This window comes from Acanthaster planci, linkage group LG03 (assembly GCF_054643075.1).
Source record: "Acanthaster planci isolate LZ-2023a linkage group LG03, COTS_SCS, whole genome shotgun sequence".
Lineage (NCBI taxonomy): Eukaryota > Metazoa > Echinodermata > Asteroidea > Valvatida > Acanthasteridae > Acanthaster > Acanthaster planci.
Genome location: NC_141779.1, coordinates 15,720,257 through 15,739,595, shown reverse-complemented (window position 1 = coordinate 15,739,595; position 19,339 = coordinate 15,720,257). Strand labels below are relative to the sequence as shown.

The 19,339-nt window shown below is 40.5% G+C and overlaps 1 protein-coding gene across 22 annotated transcripts in view; it reads right to left on the bottom strand.

The window, feature by feature from the left end:
- LOC110991183 (uncharacterized) overlaps window positions 1–19,339 on the bottom strand; it is a 93,685-nt gene that overhangs the window by 22,443 nt on the left and 51,903 nt on the right. For 21 of the 22 annotated variants that reach the window (XR_015424888.1, XM_022256417.2, XM_087134970.1 and 18 more), the window contains 9 exons: window positions 13,619–13,729; window positions 11,865–12,000; window positions 10,941–11,562; window positions 9,933–10,050; window positions 8,988–9,124; window positions 6,912–7,015; window positions 6,080–6,241; window positions 4,045–4,277; window positions 761–925 (listed from right to left, as the gene is read on the bottom strand). Coding sequence is in view for 21 of the 22 variants with exons in the window: in XM_022256417.2 (XP_022112109.2) it covers window positions 761–925; window positions 4,045–4,277; window positions 6,080–6,241; window positions 6,912–7,015; window positions 8,988–9,124; window positions 9,933–10,050; window positions 10,941–11,562; window positions 11,865–12,000; window positions 13,619–13,729 (1,788 nt within the window). In the remaining variant the exon portion in view is untranslated. The remainder of the gene's footprint in view (window positions 1–760; window positions 926–4,044; window positions 4,278–6,079; window positions 6,242–6,911; window positions 7,016–8,987; window positions 9,125–9,932; window positions 10,051–10,940; window positions 11,563–11,864; window positions 12,001–13,618; window positions 13,730–19,339) is intronic. The other variant, XM_087134968.1, reaches the window with a different exon arrangement.

Genomic DNA, 19,339 nt, shown 5'->3' with positions numbered 1-19,339 from the left:
AATCGAATTATTCATGTATGAAACTGGATATTCATTTCTTGTGAAACTCTTAACGGTTTGTGTACAGTGCTTTGTCACTCCGCCCATCCTGATAGCAAAGCCAATGGTCCAGTGTGTTCAAAGCACTTAAAAGAGAGACAGTGGGTTCAAATACCCACTGAGTCTTATTGATTTTTTTTCTCAGTGTAAACTGCAGGAAAAATTACTGCATAAATATATTAAGGTAGGCCAAAAAGCTCTTGTTCGATAAGAAATCCTGAGAGTTTCAATTCCACAGTCATTGTCAGTTCATCCCTCTAACAAGCTAACATGAAAACAGAAAAATCCATGCAGGCTACACCAGCTGTTTGCTGCTGAAGCTAGAAGGGGCTCATGTTTTGAATATTCCTTAAATTACCGGTAATTCAGAGATCTGTTTTTCGTCACAACACAAACGAGATCTTCTAATAACTAGCATGCACGATTCTCTGATAGCCACATGATTACCCCAAATCCAGCATATACTTGTATATTCTTTACACACTGTGGATTTCAGGTCTTATGTATAAATTTCAATTACAAATCTGAACCAGATGTATTACGGGTCATTCAATCAGTTCTCAAAGCGGAAGTATATGTGACCTTTCTGTGGAAGGCTAGGCAGTTGAACTGAAAGGTCTCAAAGCAATGTGCATCCTAGACGATGTCACATTCGGGAAGGGAATGAAATGTGGAATGATACTGAAAATAAGAATGCTTTAGAACAGCACATGTACGTTACCTCTCGGAGCTGGGCCAGTGGAACGATGGGCTTGACTTGAGGCATCTCTACCTGCAGGGAAGCGGTGGCTTTCAGGATGTCTGCCTTGATGTCAAAGACTTCCACTTCCGAGTCCTTCCTCTCTGACTTGGGTGTCAGCTTGTTGTCCTCCTTATCCGATTCGCCCTGGCATGCCCAACAAGTTGAGAAACCAGGTTAGTCTTGAGAATTATGAGAGTGTTCAGAGTTTTCAGTTAAAGCTGTTTTAGCTTCAAAGATATTTCCAGGCTAAAATCGGCAGCCTCAGGAACAGCACTGAATTATTTTCTTTGGCCCAACCCTCCAAACTGATCCTACAATAGTTTACGAAGTCACCATGGTGTTCCTGAATCCTCTAGTGTCTACCCATGTACATGTATCTTATAAGGCAAAGTTCTGGTTTTCACGTTCACCAAAACTGTAAAAAGTAACAAGCTGTGGGTGATTCCGATTCTTTGCCAGTTTTACCCTAAAATAATAAAACTTGAAATGAAGATATTTACGGTATAACACGTAACAATCTCAGTTCCTGAGGGAGTGTACCTCGATGTTGTCATTTCAAACATAAAAGGCTAATCAGACAGCCAGGCACGCACAGATATCTCAAAAGTGCACTTCACCCAACCTTTCAAACAGCTCAATTAAGATTGTGCACATGATTCTACATAAAATCTTTTGTCAATTCCGTGTCAAGTTGCTAGAACATTGCAAATTCAAATCAAATACATGTACTTACCTGTGACTAAAAGCAAATCCTCAAAGCAATATTTAAAGTACATTATAAGCATACAAAAGCTGCACCACTATGCCTGGAACAACTTCCAAATGACATACACTGTACATGCACATAAACCAGAAACAGTCTTAAAAACCTGCTCAAATGCAAGTCTCTATGAGTCGGTCACCAATTCTTTGCATCAGTTTTAAGAATCAAATCCACTTTTTTCCCCAAAAACTTCAGGGTCAGCTTTCCTCATCGGTCTTTCCTGTATAGTTGACAAATTCCAGAGTTCGAGTTACAGTTCAATGCCAAGTCACTGCTGAAGAAACTTAAGCACCTTCCCAATTTGGAACGGAGCAAACTGTTTACTGTTCAACAAAGGCCAGTCAATCCTTTCCTCTGGGTATTAGTTTCAGGTCGGAACAATGCAGCTACAGGGACCATTTGTAAACTAAAGAACCTGTGTCCTTAATGTTGAACTTAAAGGCTATTTTTATCAAGTGACATTTTTAGGGATACCAACATTACCATGATACAAAACAACTGGTGATTACCACTTTAAGCAAAATGTGACTGATATTCAAAGAAATGAACAGGTTTACATGTAACCTGCTCCTCCAAAAATTTCTTTACTGCTCCTTGAAGTACTCTTGTATTCGACACAGTGATGGATGATACGTGGAAGTACGTTAATTAATACAGTTATTTGCAAAAGTTTAGGACCAACCATACAAAATGCATTAACCAGAAGAAAACCCAAACTAAAACCAATCAATCATGGCAACTTATGCTTATTTTCAATGCGTAACCTTAGCATCTTGGTTAAGCAGGTATTTGATTACATTTCCATTGAAATGTTAACAGTCTAATATTTAGTATAGTGTACTTAGACTAGTAGCTTTCTTATGCCATGCTGCCTTACAGACAATAATTATGTCATACAAGACCTGCCTTTGCAACAAAATTCATGCAAGAAATGTAATAATGTAGGACTAGTGACAGAAATACCAACAAACTTCCAGGTGGTCTTAAACTTTTGCAAATGACTGTACATGCAATACATAATGAAGAAATTTATTTCATCATTACAAGACCACTGTGTCAATCTGAATTACGTCAAATGAAAGAGGGTCGTGAGTATTCACACTTTCAAAATATTGAATCTTCGCAACAATCAATGAGTGTGTATCCAGTGCATGTGGATAATTAAAAATAACAAAGAAGCTCCATCTTTTTACTTGTACACACATTAACCTTGTTACGATTACATACTTCATGCTTTTGGAGCTTCAGTGGATTGCACTGGTTAAATTTAGACAACAGACATAATTCATAAACACAGGTGTTGTTACAAGTTTCAAACGCAGTGGCCAAGCCTTTTTAAATCAACAGATGTGCATTGCAATCCTGCTGAAATCACTTGTTTTCTGCTTCACAAACTACTTTAATCCAAAATCGTTTCACTCACAAATTCCTATTATAACTGTGCCTCCATGGAAGTTCAAGAACAAAACAGATGACCAATAGTGTTCCACAGAAATATTCCTAGCAATTGAGAACCGATTTCACCTCCATGGGGGGAGAGCACACACGTGCACACACCACAAAAACACGACAGTAAAACTGTAACATAGATGTGCTTAGACACATAATCAAAATGCAAGGTTGTGCAAAAAAAAAAAGAGACCACGCCTCTTTCACTGGTTTTGGTTGTCTGAGGTCATTTAAGGTCACGACCTACATGATCTCTGTACCATACAGTTAGCCTGAATTGCTTTAAATATCACTTTCTGTAATATTGGCTACTGAGATCAGGTTTCAAGCTACCTGACATTGTGAGAGATAATTTACTTTACTTTCTTTTCGTTTTTTCCCCTTTGCTCCCTTAAATTTTCGATCTCCCTCTGAAATTGGATACTGCTCAGCAGTCTTTCAAGTAAGACCCCCTGCTGACCAGAGATCATTCAACATGTCCAACTGGGCATAAACAGTCCTTCCAATACTAAGAAAAATGATGGAAAGCACACATTCATGACAGGTAATGACACAAAACACCTTTAAAAGGTTGAAACATGTGAGGCAACATGTGACAAAAAGTTTGCTGCTTTTGAAGGGCAAAGCCCCACTGAGTTGAAAACATCATCCATAAATTATATGCTGATATGGAACAAAGTCTGTAATGATTGGAGGTCAAACTGCACATGTAGGTCATCAATCCAAGTTTCTCAGGTTCATTAAAGAAATCTTGCCTCCGGGGTTGATGTACGTGTATTTTTCTGAGTGTTCCAAAGCCACTTTTTTCAACAAGAAGTGTTGGGGGTAGACGAAAAAAAAAACCGAACAATCATTACTGATAAACCGTAGAAAAATAAACTTTACATCCTTTGGAGAGCACTTGGCGGATGGACGAAAAAACACAAGCAATCTTTACGGAAAAACCATAGAAAAATAAAGTCCTTTGGAGTCTACGATCTCAAAGAGGTGAGTAAAAACGAAAGGATGAAAAATGTTTGCAAAAGGGTTGAACAAAGGAAGTGATCCTGACCTCAGCACCAGTTCTCTCCTCCTGAAGCTCTCCAGTGCTGTCTGTCGTCCCTTCCGTCACCTTGTCTGCCACAGGGTCTGTCACTTCTACTACGGAACTCGCAGGTGTCTCTGCAGGTGCCAACAGTGGGGTTGAGTCGTCTGCTGTTAGCGGGGAAGGGATGGGGCTGGGAGAGGGGGCAGGGGAGGCTGAGCGGGATCGGTCTGCCGAGCTCGGACTGAGTGATCGTTGATCTGTCACAAGAAAAATCCAATCCAAATCCTGGGTATTCCACATTTTGAAAAATGAAGTGATGCATAGCCAGCCACAATTAGCTTTTAGGCTTTCCAGAGTGATAGGTCTGCAACACAAAACCTAGAGGAGGTTGTATCAAACATGAAAATTGCCAAATATGAATCACTAGACAGATTTTTATGGCCTTATTCATGTATGTTTTAACAGCCTCCAACATGAATTAAATATGATAATACATGAGATGTCATCATTAGTTGGGAGCCATAACAGATTGACGTGGTACTTCATGTTACAACACTATGGGCATGAAACAGTAGCTATCGGTACATAGCATTATGCACTAAATCCAAATTGTATTGCTACTGGTATTCATGTGCCAAGTCAACATGACTGCCAATTTCAGGTGACATTTGTCAGCAAAATGTGCGTTATTGGAAAAAAACACATGTTCATTAAAAAAAATCCACCTTGTGTGAAAATCTAGCCATCTGGTAATGTAAGCATAAAATTAATTTTATCTGGCTTCAAGTAGGTACACGTACATGTAAATGAAGTCATGTCCAAAAGACAGCAATCCAAAAGAGAAACAGATTTCTTTTTGGGGTTTTTCTACACGTGAATTTGAAGTAAGAACACTGGTTAACACAAAACTGAAACATCTGCTATTTTTTTAAATAAAAAACAGAAATTTGGAATCAATAATAACAGCAAACAAATCTGCACCAAATTAAGAGTTTGTTGGGCAAAAGGGAAGGCAAAGGAGGTTTGCTTCCTGAAATATGAAGAAGTGTCATCAACATGTATGGCCGATGTTGTCATTTTTTCATTGAAAAAAAAAAAAGGATGAAAAGTAGATCAGTCTTTGGAAATCCCCAAACCAGAAAGCAGCAGTGGTGAACTGTGCGATTCTTTTGTATTAATGGTGAAGGCAGTTGCTAGGAATTTTATAAATTGCCTAATTCTAAATACATATGAACCTTCAGTAAGCAAAAAAGTATGGTACATACAATGTATGCCCCTTGACGGTGGCAATCCTAGAATGTGAAAGAGGTGCCCTTGGCATGAGTGCGAACGAGAATGCAATTTGTAACATCAGATCGACTTTCATGACTGAATTCTGAAATTCTGAAAAGGTGAACACATTTTAAACTTGAGTGAATTCGCCGCCATCATTTTTGTGACATGAATTTGAGTCTCTCAATAAATCCAAAGTGTTTTGGTAAGTTAAGAACAAATTTTTTTAAGTTTGAAGAGTGATTAAGTAATGCAAATCACCTGGTTAACAAATAATAATACATTCAAATCAATTTCTGTGCATTTTGGAGGAGTCCTTCAAAATGGTGGTCACTATTTGTTAACAAAAGAAAGGTCTATAGTTATTGCTGAGACTGTATTTGGGGTGATTTTCATTTCCCTCCATACATTGGCCCCCCAACATGACCTTTCAGGGCTTGTGTAAATTAGTCAACAAAACATTCAAACTCTCTCCCTAGCAGCTATTATTCTAAACATGAATAGTGCAATTAATTTGTTTGTACCAAAACTAGTGAAACTTGCATAATTAAAGCTCTAAAAGTCTTGGATTTTGGGGTAAAACATCTGTAACTCTAGACAAATCCTGAGAAATATTAACCCTCAACTACACAAGGAGTGCTGTATATGAGTGCTTCAGCCTCTCTTGTAGGTAACGAAAGCGTCTCTCTAGTCTGTGTAACGAGTTATTAAATTCTTCTTTCTTTTTTTTTTTTGTTGCCAATCAGCTGACCCCCTATACGAAGGACCCAGGATCCACCTGTCTCACCTGGAGAGGCGCTTGGGGAAAACTTCCTGCCTCGTCGGTTCCTGTGTCTCTCTGAGGCCTTCTTGGAGGCCTCCAGCAGCCGCTGGCTGAATTCCTTCTCCTCCTCTGTCATGTCCACCTCAGGCAGATTGCTGCTGAGTAAGACGTCCAGGCTCTTGCCATCTGACCCCGAAGAGATACCCCCCAAAAAATATTGACACTAAATTCACGGCAAGATGGTGAAACAGAGGTATCAGGACCTGACCAGTATCTCACTTTACTGAGCGATATCAGATTTAACTTTGAACACGACCCCTGAAAGGACCTAGGGCTAGAGGGTAAAAAAAAAATCAACCACACTGCCTTCAGGAAATTCTGCATCAGGGGTCGTAAACAGAATGTGATGACCCAGCCTACAGGTGTGAGATTGGAGAAATATCCATGAAATAATCACCGGAGGTTTAGAGGGCCTCACAGTGACATGGGGTCTTTGGTATCAATTTTTTCCTGTGTTCTATATCAATTTTATTCTATTATTTTTTACATAAAACTCTTCAATGGTAAACTCAGGTTTTTCATATCTTTTTAAAGAGATTGTTTGAAAAATTCTAAAATCAAGAAAATCATAATGAAAAAATCCTGAAATCAGGAACAAATCTCACCCTGCAGTCAAACAAAAGGAGACACAACTCATTGTGGATTACAGGCCTTTAAAGAAAAATGTGGGTTTGATCAAGGTGCCTTTTAACTTTTTTTACAGTGGCATCATCCAGTGACCCCTGTCCTGTTTACGTGGAAATCCTACGGCTCTTGGTACAAGAGTCAACAATGGCCAATAGTGGCTCAGATTTACCCAACGATGAGGTCCTCTTGTCTTTCTCCTTGTCTAGGTATGAGCGCCTCTTCAGGCGGGCAGGGGATGACTTCCTGGGAGAAGAGGAGCTGTATTTGCCAGATCTAGAGTTGAAATACCGGGTAGGGCCACAGTGAGTAATGCTGTAACCTCGGAATGTTATGGTAAAATGCTCTAACATCAGAATGTTATCGATAGTACAAGTCTCTTGACAAATGCTGTGATCGGGATGCTATACATGTATGTGATGGTTGGATGTGAATTGGCGTGCAAATTTATGTACACAATGGCAAGATCGGATCCAAGAATTCTACAGGGATATTGCAACTGGTACCCCAAATCCCATGGACGTAATGCTACCCTAGCTGAATAGTAAGCTGCATGTGAACAATTCAATTGTCAGATGTACACAAAGTGTGGACTAAGGATTCTTAGCAAACCAACTTGATCTGAAATAGGTTTCTTGGACAGGGATGCAGTTCTTTGATGTCTGTTGGCAAAATCAGACTGAGCCAATCAACCTCTTTCCTGACACCTTCTGTGCATATTTCACACCTATCCAACACAAGCACGATCATGCAATCAGATCACGCAATATTTCTTCCCTTTACTCACACCCTAGACACCAGCATCAATCTTAACTAATCCACGTTTGTGAAATTCCAATTCTGATAACATCAGGGGCATGTTTTGGTGAATCGAACCATAAACATGTTTCCGCTTTGGTCACTGGTTAAGCATTTATGCAACATTAGTTATGCCTCTGTGATGTCATTGTGCCGACCAAACAAGAACCAAAGGTGGTCGTTAGTTCAGCACTGCTTCAAAATGGCGGCAATTTTTGTCGATCCTCAAATGAGTGAATTACGCATTTCAAAACTTGTTATCACATGCAGCGAATCAAAGAGATGCTTTCTTCTAGAACGTTTGTGAAAAGAGAGAACAGCACTGGTGAGAAACATGTGAAATATTGAGTGAAAAGGATGTTCATCAATAGTGTCGTCTGCTCCCCTGTGCTCGCCTCTGTCAGATGACATAACCGTTTCTTGGTCCTGTTTTTGTCGCCCACCCTTCACACTTTCCTGGTTATTGCTTTGACATCAGAAACATGTTTCTGGTTAGGAGTCACCATAACACACCTCGGGGCAATACCATCCTTGCATCAATTCAAATCTTTATACAAATGATCTCTCGTCTCCCAGTAGAGGCTTTGTGTGGTAACCATCTTGTAGGGCAGGTTTTTTGTTCCACAGGGTATGCACAAAGGAGGTTTCCCTGTGGAACAAAAGAACTGCCACTCAAGATGGCAGCCATGCAAGGCCTCTATACATAACATAGCCCTCACTCCTTTACTATATAATTGCTTTTCTTTCATTATTCAACATAAAGTTTCCTCCTCATTTCCTTTGCTATCTGTGTGCAATGTCATTGTTGGCTTTTTTTTTGCGACAGTCTCTCTTATCATATGATTACTCATGTTGCTTCATCTGTCTTTTGTTTGTGTGTCTGATTGTGTCTATTTTGCTTGTTTTTTTGTGAGAGTGTGTGTGATTACATTGTACAGTTTGTATAATTTGTCCAGGTTATTCTACCAACAAATCTTGGCTTACATGAACAGCCTGTACTCTCTTATTAATTTACTGTTTTTCTTATTAAACTATATATTAATCTTAATTAAATTAGCTTCATTGCATTACTTTATGGCTGGTGGTACCTTCTTTTTTCTTTACTTAAATAAAATATCACTACATTGTACTTTATATTACTCCGATTTGTAATGAGTGGAGAATTCAAAATAACTGCCTATTGTATTGAATTAAATTAAACTGAATTGCATCAAATGACATATTTCACGTTAAAAACATTCAGAGCAAGTGGCCAATTCTGAAGATCTAGCATGAAGTCTGGATGGACCAGTTGTGAGCAGATTATCCACTAAAAGTTACACACATATTCATAATTAATGGCCACTCGTCCTAATTACGGAGCCAATCTTCAGAATATCCACTGCATGGACTGTGAGCAGATCTCTGCTGGGAGTTGGTGGATGTCCACAGTCAACACCTACCCACCCACCTGTCATAGTTAGCATTCAGGTCATTGTCTTCACTGTCTGCCTGGCATCCTTCCACCACTATGTTAGGTCTTGCATAGCTGTTGGCCAGCATGTCAGCCATTCTCTGGGCAGCCTCTTGTCTGTCCTGAGCACTCTTCTGGGGAAGGAGGAAAGGGGGGGGGATGTATTGATTAAATGAGCACTTTCAACAGTTTCTAGACCTGCCTTTGAGTACTACCACCCTGGCATTTTGCCAAAGTGGTTGGCCTTTTGTCACGTACAAACATGCAGCAACGGAAAGTACTCCATTTCCATATCCTGCGAGGCAACTGATCTTTGACACTTGGCACATATGAGCTTTGTTGTCATGTTGTGGACAGAACATTATATTGGTCAGTCAATCCCGCAATCATGAGAAATACAGGTAAAGAGGAAGGTTGGGGGTCCAGATCCTGCCCAAATAAAGCTGTAAAACGTTTTGTTTTGTTTTGTTTGCTCATAGGTTTTTGGACACTAAGCACACAGAACAAATTAAAATTTATGTGGTATTTAAAGTCTCATGCATTTACCTACTGTCATCAAAAAGGTCTAGCTGTGTCAGCTGTTGTAACACTGATTTTCTATTTAAGCTTCCAAAAACCTGAAACCTTGTTTTTCCATGCATAATGAGCATTTAAGCTATCCAGCTTTGCTTCTGTGAATTTTATTTTTTGTAATTATTTTCATCCTAATCAGTTTTTCTTAAACAAAATACAAAAATGCATCGATTTTTAAATATATATTTCACTCTCTTCCCAAGCATCAAGGTTTCATGAAGCCCGGCAAATGTGTCCCACTTTTATGTCAGAGGTTACATAAGACTCTTCCCTGGAGCGACCTGACAGTTATCATGTTATAAGGGTTTGTACTCTACTGACAAGCCAACAAGACCATGCGACAATTGTCTACACAAGCAGCCAACATACCCTATGCAAGGACGGAAGCTTAACGTCAGGTTTTACTACGGGGATCTTAGGCGCGGCCTCTTGACTGTCACTTGGCTCTTGGTCTGGTGTTGCATGAGGGCTCTCCAAAGAGCTAGTCCTATGGTGAGAAAGTCAGCAGGATTAGCCAGTGATTAACAGCCTACATTCTGCAGAGGAGTTCGTTAACAGTCTTTGTGGGAAATACGAAGCAATGGGCAGTGAATATTGAGCATGGCTTCCTTTGAAATTGCCCTTTTTGGAACAAATAAGGTCACACATGCTTGTCTCTTGGTTGTAAATGTAAATGCATATACTTTTGAGTACACATTTACATCGCCAAGGTAATCCTGGTTGCAGGATCTAAAGGTGTGTGATATAACCCGGGATGTTCCACTAACAGTGGAATAGACAGGGTTAAAGGCTACGACTATAGACCAGAAACCTTTCTTAAAATGAAAGGTTCTGGCTGACAAATTTCAAGTATTTAGCCAAATGTACATTTTGCAGCCAACTACTTTCTAACAGCAGTGCTGCGATAATTGTTTTTCTTGCTGATTGCTCAGGATTATGGCTAAATTTGTTAGTATTTACTAAAATCCCCGTCATCTGATTGGTGGATCGTTGATCACATGGCATTGAATTATTTGTACCCACACACAGCTGGCGCATGACGGTCTCTTGGTGGTGCAGCGCACTGTAAATTACCTTTATTCAGATGTACATTTAGTGATGGCCTCAGTAACGCACTGATTTGAAGCATTTCATACATGAACATCACAATGAATGCTAGTTCATTACAAGTGTTAGATCTGCATGCAGCAATGTTTTAACACCTTAACATATACATTGGTCAACATGCAGATATGAATGATCACGCAAAATAAAGAGATCGAACGCAACTATTTAAGCAAATTTGATTTTTCAGACCTTTAAAGATACTTTGAAAGATCTCTTCTTATGTGAAAAAACTAATATTGCAAGAGAGATCTATGCACTAAAAATACAAACCTTGAAAATGGTGAGGCAAGAAAATCAGACAAATCGTCCCTCTCCAGTGATGAGCCCCTGAATGAACCCCTCAGTGGGGAACAGCTGACAGGAGATGAGAAAGCGGTGACAAAAGAATCACTCAGGTCGGATGCACTGTCCCCAGGAGAAAAAGCCTCGTCCACTGGAAGGAGGATTGCTGAGCTCAGCGTGGGCGGCCTGTTCACCAGATAGGCCTGTTTCACCTCGGCTCCGTTCGTGGTTTGGAGGGAGGACGACTGGAACTCGTCTGCAGAGTCCGCTTCTGTTTGGGTATCGGTCTCTCTATTGTGGGAATCAGCAAGACCCGTCTGGGCATAGGAGCTGCGGGAATACGGCCGGACCTGACGATCGGGAGTCCGTGGAATCTCAGTCTGCGTGGACACTGTCTGAGGTATCCGCTTCCTCTGGGTCTTGAAGTCCCGTATGAGGTTGTGGCAGAGCTCCTCGATGACTGTCGCTGGGGCGTATCTCAGGCCGTCCACAAGGCTGTCATCCTGGGAGCAATGCACTGGCTGTTGCTGTGGCAACTGGGCACGCTGGAGGAGCAGGCAGTTGGAGTGTCCTTGGGAGGCTTCGTGGGTGACTTCCAGAGTTAGAGCATCTGGAGGGAAGTATCACAAAGGTTCACAAACGACAAGCAGCATACAAGCTGCACTACTCTCTACATATATTCCTTCCCCTGGGCACCATTCTCAATACACATGTACCTGTACTCCTTTCCACTGGCATTGAAATATAAATTAGGGGCAATTCATGTACCTCATGGTAAATATTTGAGCTCAGTGTTAACGCAGCCAATTTTGCCACAATCATTTCACAATGTCATATCTATTTCATACACCCCTCTGTGTGAAGTTACAGTGTACATGTATAAACCAGCATTAACACGTTAGAGACACATACCCAACAAGACTGAACAATCTTTGTCAATTGGGCAGAAACATCCTCGTGTGGCCGGGGCTTGCTTACTGGAACCCTCCAGATCTCTTGTCCTCTTCAATCGCAGCGGTCTGTGCTCTAAGGAGAACTTCTCACGTTTCTGATAATTCAGGGTCAAAAAAAAGAACAAAATATCAAAAAACCAGATTCAGTTTCTTCACTAAAATTAAAATTTAATTACATATTGACTTAATTTGACTCTAATCAGCCTCCTGCATAAACTATTTAAAAACCCCAAAAAGATTTAGGCTTTTCAGACCATCTCACAGCTGGGGGGATTCCGCCCTCTCTCCTCCGAGAACTTTGCAGTCCCACACTTATCTTTTCAAAACTAAATAGGCATACAAAGACACTCATTATATCCCTGGCATTGCAATTCAATGCAACGTAGGGTTTCACTGTTTATGGTCATTTGAATTTCTTAGCCTCATGAGTGCCTGCCCGTGAACATTGAGCACATCCACCGGAAAGTTGACATTGTTTGGCAGACCTGTCTTAAAAATGTGCATTTCATGAGAACGGTATGTTCAAGTTTTACAAAATTGAAGTTAACTTGATTGGAAACCTAGAAACACTCCCAAAGGCTTGACGTGTAGAAACTACATTGCACTGATATGTCAGGGGGAATGTGGAAGAGGTTATTGTTAGGGTTTATTGTTTTAGTCAAACATGTTGGTGAAGAGTCTAATCACTATAAGCAAACACATTTCCTTGAGTAGCAGTATTTACCTAGAGGTGCACAAAATTACTAGAAGTGATCTCCTGTGAAGATACAGCCTGGAGTTAACTGCAAGCTAGACCAAATCCAACCCAGCTGCCTACAGGGTGCTTGCCATGCCAAAGGGATACCGCACGCCCATTGTGTAATCCATAACCACATGAAGCACATACTTGTACATGTAGGCCTACACCCACTCACTTTTCCTTCCTTGTGAAAAACCCTGCATTCCTGAGGGTATTTGGCCCCGCACATAGAGATTGTGTGGCCTTGGGCGGACAAAAGTAGAATCAGGGGTGTGGATGTTTACTCTTTTGGTGTTTCTCAGACTGGAAAATTCAAGTTTAATGAAATATTGTGGGCTATGAAAGAGGTCACTTTGAATTGCCAGTGAGAAAATAAGGTACCGGTGCCGGGCATTATCAGTGACTGAAAACAACAGGTTCCTTTTTAGGAAACAAATTTGAGAACTACACAAGGATGGAAGTTCCCAGTTTTCACAGTCCACAAAAGAGTCTGTTTTTCCACCGCTTACGGAAGGTGGACAGTGCAGCCCCAAATCAAACATCTTCACTGGTTTTCACATTTTCAGGTTTCAAACTGCATAATGAGTAGGGGAAAGGCACCCCAAAAGAATTAGAACAGGTTTAAATTGTGGGGCAAGTTCATTCGATGCCACAGTGCCAAGAAACCATCCAGAGAAACACTGGTTGGGGAGCAAGGTAAAATTAAACTCATTTCATAAATGATATGATATGTTTTTGCTAACTAGTTCTTATAACAGTGGAGTGTAATTTTAAGTCTCCAACACTTTTTTGGACTTCAAAAAAAGACTCAAGGATTCTGCAGGGTCAACATTTAATGCTCTAGTTATTTTTCCAAAATATGATAATAGGCACAAAGAAAGCTCTGCTAAGCTGAAATAGAGGAAGGGGTTTTCAATCTGCAGTCTAGACAATGCACAGCCACTGTGCCAGCCTGGCCAGATGCGAGGACTTACCAATGAGATGAGCTGGCCTTTGACCTTTGCAAGCTGGGTCTTGAGCCCTGTGAGGTAGGCTGACACCGTCTCCAACACCTGTCTATCACTACGGGAACTGGCGGCGTTGCTCTGTAACCAATACAGGAAACAAAAGTACTCTTACTTTTACTTTTAGTTAATGCTTGTTTCGCAGTTGGGAGTCTCACAGAAAAATGGGCCAGGGACTTTGAAATCTGGCCCAGATGTGTTAAGGACTGCATGTCAGATCAGATGGCCCAGCAAAAAAAAGAATTATAGGATTTTCACCGATCTAGGGCAATTGGCAATGGTAATCTCAGAGTCACAGTAATGCCAGGGCCTGCTCCAAACGCACTGTGCTGAATTTATGTTGTCCTCTATTGGCAGGCGATCCTGCTCGAGGGGCAAATGAAATGACACCATAGTTGTTGATTGGTGGATTGCTGTCATCTGACTCGACCACAATGGCCAGCCCTATGCTGATTGGCCACAGCACAAAATCAAGACATTGATGTCTTGAAAGTCTTCTCCATTAGAGTGAGAGACTAAAAACGGTCACAACAACCAGGAGACATGCAGTAGTAAAATGAATGCCCAACTGAGAGCAGTATACAGCCAAAAACATTTTTTTCTTCAACCTTCAGCCAAATTAAAGAACAATGTACGCGTACTTCTTCAATCACCTTACAACTTCTTTTTGAAATGAAACTACCGGTAATTACGGCAGTTCTTATTCCAGGTTGTTTTTCTGTTAAATCTCTAAAAAGCCATACAGTGCGCAAGTCTTCTTTGTAAAACCTGTGTAGCAGGCAAGCGCGAGAGAAGGAAATGAAGACATTAGGGCAGTTTTGATCCACAATGTAATATCAAACAGACACCTAGTCGTGCACAATCTGCAAGCATGCGGGGTCAAATGGGACATGTGAACGATGGGTATTGTGATCAAGAGGAAATAGCCTTGAACAGAGGCTAACAGGATCAGACACAATAGCCAATGGCAAACATGGGAAAATCACCATCACAAAAGTTACAATAAGGGCCCCAGGATTATTCCCCCAAAACATCAGGCACTGAGAGTCAATTTTGGATACCCAATAGTGACAAAAACAGGAGAAACTGCCCAGACACATTCTTGTTCTACAAAAGTCCAGGAGGGAAAAGACCACCTGTTGCACATGTCAGGTGTTGTCCTTGTTTTTAAAGGAACAAAATAAGTGTAAAGGCCTTCTTTCTGAGGACAATTACAGACCAAAGTTTGTATTAGTTTTATAACATGATGAAAACACATTCATCCTGGAAAATGGGGATAACCGTGGGAAATATTAAATTGTGTACAGTACTCAATGATGGTGTAATGAACATAAATCCCCCTATTCCCAACTGCATTAACTTGACCCCCATCTGCTTTTCAAAGGAAAATGAAGTGTAAATATTCAAGATTCCCTGGGGCACTAACTCTTATGCATTGATCATGACACTCCCGCATTGGAGGCTATATTCTCAAGTACTGTTTTCAGGCCTACAAGGGATTGTTTGTGCTGGGAAAAACATTCAGTAATTTGAAAAACTGCTCCAAACAACTGGAGAAAAACAAAACCATTGTTTTTTATTACAACAACAGTGTTCCAATGCCTTTGTTGTTGCATTCAGGAACCCAGGTCAGAAACGGGCTTTCTCAGCACTCCATGCCTATTAAAGTCTATGCTCACTCTCAACCCATACGTAGTGTTGGAAGACCTGAATTGGTCTCCATTTATCTCACCACCAAAAATACTTCAATTTGTCAGGCACATGTCTGTGAATCTTTTTAGTTTATGGTACACCAAGTTCATTGAGAAAAAAAGGGAGGAGATTTCTACTTTCAGAGAGTCAGGATACAAGTTTCATACTTCAGATTTTGATCACATTTAAATTTTGGTATGGATCTCTATAGAATACTAAAATGCAAGGACTTTACAAATTTAAAAGGAAAACTGTAAAAGAAATTCTCTGTCCGTCAACCAATTCATCAGTCCCCTCCGTTAAAATCAACATAGTTCTCAAAAATTAAAGTCTCCAAAGGTAAGTCACTAATATCCATGCTTGATTATGTCTAACCTTACTTTGGTGCTGATCAACAACCGATAATAAGTGACTCCCACTGACCTTTTTCAGCACCGGTGATTTGGCACAAAAAAGGCCGGAATGCAAAAGCTTGAATTTTTGAGAATCTGGATGGAGGCCACTCCACAAAACAGTTAATGGAGCAGATAAAGTCCTCCACAAGGCTTTCAGAGAGGTGGAATGCATGTCTATGTAGGGGGTGGTAAGGGGTGGGAGTAGAGACAGGGGACTATGGAAGAGTACCGTAAGTTCCAATGGGCAGCTCACTCCAGTCTGGGGAAAACTTTTGCCATGATTGGCACTCCAAACATTCACGTCCATCCATATTCTACATGTCAAGATACCAAATCTCTAAAACACCAACAGGCAGAAGTATCACACATGATTATGAACTGACTGGTACTTTCAGAATATTTTGATCACACATGTGTCTTTTGAAGTTATAAGAGTTATGCAGGTAGACATGTAAGTCCAGTTGATTAGATTTTCAGTTTGTATCTCTGTCTATCTGTACTTGGAGGAATCAAACTCTATACCAACATATACTGTAAGTACACTTGCTGCACTGCATACTTCTTCGAATAAACATCTTTTATAAAGGATCCATGGTGACATTTGTCTGTGAAGTACAAATAGTGAAAGACCTTTTACAGCAGGAAAAGCTAGAGGGCAAGGACGGTTTGAAAGAAATGCAAACCGGGTCATCCATGCCCTCAAATTTTGTCCCCTGAAAGACAGAGGACCCAGGCAGATCCTGCATACCTAGAATCCATGAATAGACATAAAGCACATGCACCCTTGACATTACACTTATTTACCGCTTGCCCCTGACCACCCGGAAAATAAATTTTGCTGAAAAGTTTGTTCATTGTCCAGCCGCTAAGCGCCGACTTAAATGTCTCTGATCAGGTATAAATCACTACGGGCAAGCCGTTTGCTTGTGCTATTCCAAGACAAAAACATTGCCAGCACAATAATGATTACAATGTAAATGTACCTTGTCCTGTAGAAATTGCAGCGACCTTTCACCTCAATTCCTCTTTTCAAAGTCAAATTAGAGCTATGCATGGGGCCAGGGTAAAAAATGGAAGACTGCGTTATTAACACCACCATATCACAGGGGTACGGTTTCGTACATGTACATCAATCATCCAAATCCACCATTCTGTGTCATTATACTGCCTACATGTGTATGTGTGCGGGAAATACCGTGGCATCTTGCTCAGTGATCCTAACAGGCCTGAATCCTCCAAACATTGGATTCAGGAGCATTAGGGTTAATAACCCCCCAAGGTGTGTGAAACATGATACTGAAATCGGAGGACAGAAGACCCTTATTATGGTTACTTCGGGCACTTGAACTTGAAACAGCATTCCGGGCATGTAACTCTGTACTTACGGTAGAAAGCAATCCCCTCCACCAGTTAAAAGCATTCAGTTTTCAGTCAAGCTGTTCTACAAATAGCTGAATCAAGTTTTGACCACATGTGAATCAAATACAAGAATAACAAATCTGATGACACAAAGCCAGACAGATCTATGTTACTGTAAGGAGAATATTAGAAAAATTTCAAGAAAAGCAAATGGAATTTTCAGGAAAACTTAATTCACAAGCTATATCCAATAAAAATTGTGATACTAATAATATGACACCTCCCTTGATACCCCAAACCTGCAATCTGACGACCACTCCAAAAACATTTCAGAGTATGTTCATTTTGCAAACATCCATGTCAGGAAACGCCCTTACAGATGTACACTTACATTTATATGTACATGTAGCTACACATACATTTACTATAGATGCACAGAACAGTGTCTGTATGGCCAATCTGTGCACAATGAATGCTATTGTGATACAAGAATTCTGTTGATATAGACCTTATTGATATAAATCTTTGTGTTCATAAAGCACTTCAGTAAACAGGATTCTATTGGAGAGTAAACATATATTGTATGATGTCCTGGAAGTTGATTCCCAACTAGCAAAACTGATAAAAAGATACAGCAGGTGCAAGCAGGCTTTAACTTACAAACACCAGACTGTTTGAAATAAAATCACGTGCGCATCGTTTTGAAGTTCAAAAGTTGAATGCGGAACAGCCCGGAACACAGCAAAGTTGTTAACCTGGTATAATTTCACACAGATGCATTCTTGTTATGGGTCTCAATAAACTTGAGAGATGGAAGTGGTGGCAATTAGAAGAGCTATTTTTAAACTTCAGCCTTGGTTTTTGTTTTTTTTTTTTCACTTCGGGAAAGGACACTGTGGTTAGTTTGTTTTGAACAATGACAGAAATGTTAGACCACATCTGATGAGATTGGTACAGGGGTGTAATCCTGGGAAGGATGGGGCACATATCCCCCAGTTCAGAGTGGTGAGCGGACAAAAGACATATTTAAATACACCCTTTTGATGTAACGTTGAGAGTGCAACTGTGCATAAAAGATTACACAGCGTCCCCTAGTGTCATGTGGTGTCCAGCAATTGCCCCCGCCCCACCTTGTGAATTTCCGTGGCTGAACCCTGATACAGATTTATGCCACTTGATCAGCGATTGGTGATTCTCCCTAATATGTCACTTACTATGTGATGATGTAATATCATCATGATGTAAAGTGTAATATACCGTTGTGTGGGGTTTTAAGAAATACTAATTACTAATTAGAAATGCTAATTACCGTGAACTTGAGGGGATGGGTGGAGAGAATAGTTCATGCCCAGGAGTGATTTCATTGGCATTACTATTACCTACAATCCCTTTAAGACTAGGTAGTTGGAATTTAACTGGTGTATTTATTCAACATCTGCAAGAAAATAAATTTATTTGATTTGATTTGTTTCCATGGACTGCATTATTTATGCTGCCTTCTGTTTATACCGGTAAGTGGGCAGAACTGAGCTTCAAACACGTACATATGCAGGCTAGATGCCTCATATGGCTGTATTTATCCAAGCAATCTAAGAACACTACAGGGCATTTGGACATGCAGAGGGATGGGGCGGGTATGAAAGCTCTAGAGACAAATCCTCACAAATTTGACCAACATCCCAGTCATCCTTGCCATTTACCAAAGACCTTCCTGTGAGCCACAGGTCACGGTCTGACCGGCCACGAAGCTTCCTGGCCCGAAACTGTTGACCTTCTTTCCTTTTTTTTCCGATGATTAAGCAACCGATCGACAAGACCAAAATCAACTTTTACATGCCCGGTGCCTGGTCTGAATTTGCACCGATTGAATCCGGGGCTGAGGTCGAGTTGGACGTCCCCTGAATGTCTTATCTAATGAGATGTGTCATTAGACAAAGTTATTTGCATTCACTAGCATTTAGAACTTTTTTTTTGGGGGGGGGGAGAATGGCAGTTGACAGTATGACGGCGGCTGGAATAATTTCAGGGGAAGTTCTGCACCAGCAACCCCATTCAGTACCCAATACATCACTACTTCAGTTTGGGAAAATATCCTAAGATAGGCTTCAATCAAAAGAATTTACACTGCAACCTTCACAAATGATAATTTCACTGACAAAGCATGACAGGGTTAAAAACAGCTTCCATGTGATTTTCAGTAGTGTATACTACACTTGAAAATTCTGTGAAATTTCTTAATATTGAT